Raw genomic sequence first — 2,482 nt, 5'->3', positions numbered from 1 at the left:
GCCAGGTCGCAGTCGCCCACGGGCAGCAGCCGCGGCATCAGCTCCTCCACAGCGGGCTCCATGGCTGCCGCGGCGGCGACCGCCCCACGCGCGCCGCCGGCCCCGCACGCATGCGCGTGGCTCGGAGCCGGCCGGCGCTGCGCAGGTGGCCCGGCACGCATGCGCGCTCCTCGGAGGCGGCCGCCAGCCCGGCACGCATGCGCGTTGCCCGGAGGCGGCCGCCAGCCCGGCACGCCTGCGCGTGGCTCGGAGAGCCGGCCGGCGCTGCGCAGGTGGCCCGGCACGCATGCGCGCTCCTCGGAGGCGGCCGCCAGCCCGGCACGCATGCGCACTGCCCGGAGGCGGCCGACGCTGCGCAGGCCGCCGCGGCCGCGGGCTGCTCTCGCGAGACTTGGCAGCCCGCGAGCCTATTTCTGGGCTGAGTTGGTGAAAACCTTTAATAACCGTAMAAGTCATCTCTTAGTATTTTCTATTCCACCAGTGCAAGGCAGTGATACTACTATTTGAAATAGTTGGAGATCTGTGGTTGAAATCAGATACAAAAAAAGCAAACTTAATAATCATAGTTCTCATTCTGGAAGAGCCAATGCACGAATTTTTCTTTTTATTGTTCCTGTATGGGTTTGTATATATGTATATTATCTATTTTATATATATATATATATTTATATATATATATCCATATGCCAGATCAAAATCAAAGCATTAACACAAAGGCGTGTTGCTTCTAAGTGCAAAACAAAAAACAGAAGGATAATGCATTTAAATGATGTATTATCAAATTCCTATTACGAAAAAAAAATCCATGTATTTTTTCCTAGTAGTTCTGTAACAYGCGGACTCTATTTAGCACTACTTACAGTCTGTATAGTCGAGCAGAGCAGCTCTAAACTGACGTAAGTTTTGAAAAATACATATTCTTTTTCTACAAGGCTGTATTTTATGAGTTCTGAACAAACAACAACTCTGTCTTCTCCTCTCCACTGACTTTTGTTTGTTTTAAGGTGTTTCCAAAATCACTTACGTGTAACAAGGTCTTTTAACTCTGAAACCCGGATCTAACTTCCTAGTTGAGCATGCAGCAAGTGCAGTCATTGCTTGAAATAAGACTTGCTTAGCTAAAACTCCCATGATATTTCTGGAAGGATTGACCAATGGTGTAGAGAAACATTTTGGTGAGTAAAGCTGTAAAAAGTTTTCTTCTAAAACTTTCGTAATATTCAGAACTTTTCTTCTATTTGTCGTGAAGTCAAGAACTATGGATATTCAACAGATATAGATACATTATTTAATATAACATATTATTTAGGTGACCTTTTCTGGTACCATCCTACTGCACTTTTTAAATTGAATATTTTGCATTATTACAGGTGGTCTTCCTGGGATAACAAAATTGTTCCTAACAAGACTTACCCACAATGTTGATGTGGTGTCTGTCAAAGTGGATTCAGTGGGGGATGAAGAAAAAGAAACTGGAACTGAGTATTTGTCCTCAGCTGCCTCGTCGTTATGGAAGAGTACTTTCCCAAAGGAAAGGTGAGCTGCCAAGATGAATGTCAGTGGATATGCATTGCTAACGCAAACTAAAAATTCTTCAGTAAGAAAATAAAATACTATACTGTGCRTTCTGATGTTGGTAGATAATGGAAAGCATATTTTCTTATAATTAGTCCATACTTYGCTAGGGCCCACTTTTCTGTTCTGTTTTTCCACCTCCCATTGCTTTTCTCTGTGGTATGGATCAACACAACAGCTYCCTGATATTTCTTAAAGGAAAGCTTAGGGCGCTGAACTGAGTCATTATGTAACGAAATTTAATTGTGCTAATGACTGATTAAAAAAAAATACAGCATGCCTTTTATTTTCACAGAACTTTCAAAATACTAAACTTTCCAGGTTTTCCTTCTTCCCTTGTAAACTTCTTTGAATGTTTCGGGTATCTTTTTTCCCCGTTCTTGCAGTATGTTGCAGTTCTGGCTTTGGAGCTCGCCTCTGTTCGTCGCACGCGCCCTGAAAGCGCTCTCCAGAGCATCGGAGCGCTTTGGGGGCGACAGTGCGGCGCGGCTCATCTGCTGGAGGGCCGCCGTTCCGCGCAAACCGAGGAGCTTACGCGCCCTGGGCAACCTCCCGCTCGCCGCCGCCGCGACTGGCGGCGAGGTTCGAGGACGGAGAAGCCGTAAACCCCTCCGTCTGGACTCGCTTTTGCTTATGTGCCCCTGTTCCTAGCTGCTGAAGAGGAGGGGCAATACTGGAGGCAGTGGTGGCGGAGAGGTTCTTTGGTAAACACGTTCGGCCTCGAGCAGACGGGGATGGAGGCGATTTGGTCGCTCGTGTTTGGCCGGCGGCCCCGGCGCGTGCTTGGGGCTGGGGAAGGGGGTGAGCGTTTCTCCCCCCCTTGCCCAGATGAGTTGCAGTGAGTTTGGTCACGGAAGACGGAAGTTAATGTTTTTATTCAGGTTTTAGTAACCTTTTGCGTCAGGTT

At 47.7% G+C, this 2,482-nt stretch overlaps 2 protein-coding genes across 2 annotated transcripts in view; one reads left to right on the top strand and one right to left on the bottom strand.

The window, feature by feature from the left end:
* The window catches only part of GEMIN2 (gem nuclear organelle associated protein 2), a 7,776-nt gene extending 7,631 nt beyond the window's left edge, over nucleotides 1-145 (bottom strand). The window contains exon 1 of the mRNA XM_085301821.1: nucleotides 3-145. Within this exon, the coding sequence (XP_085157947.1) occupies nucleotides 3-62 (60 nt within the window). The 5' untranslated portion in view covers nucleotides 63-145. The remainder of the gene's footprint in view (nucleotides 1-2) is intronic.
* Nucleotides 146-1,074: 929 nt separating this feature from the next.
* SEC23A (SEC23 homolog A, COPII component) overlaps nucleotides 1,075-2,482 on the top strand; it is a 28,791-nt gene continuing 27,383 nt past the window's right edge. The window contains exons 1-2 of the mRNA XM_085301719.1: nucleotides 1,075-1,175; nucleotides 1,371-1,536. The gene's annotated coding sequence lies outside the window, so the exon portion shown is untranslated. The remainder of the gene's footprint in view (nucleotides 1,176-1,370; nucleotides 1,537-2,482) is intronic.

This window comes from Rhea americana, unplaced genomic scaffold (genome assembly GCF_003343005.1).
Source record: "Rhea americana isolate MKP2758 unplaced genomic scaffold, rheAme1 scaffold_18, whole genome shotgun sequence".
Lineage (NCBI taxonomy): Eukaryota > Metazoa > Chordata > Aves > Rheiformes > Rheidae > Rhea > Rhea americana.
Note: the sequence above shows the minus strand (reverse complement) of the source record. Positions and strands in the feature narration are given on the sequence as shown.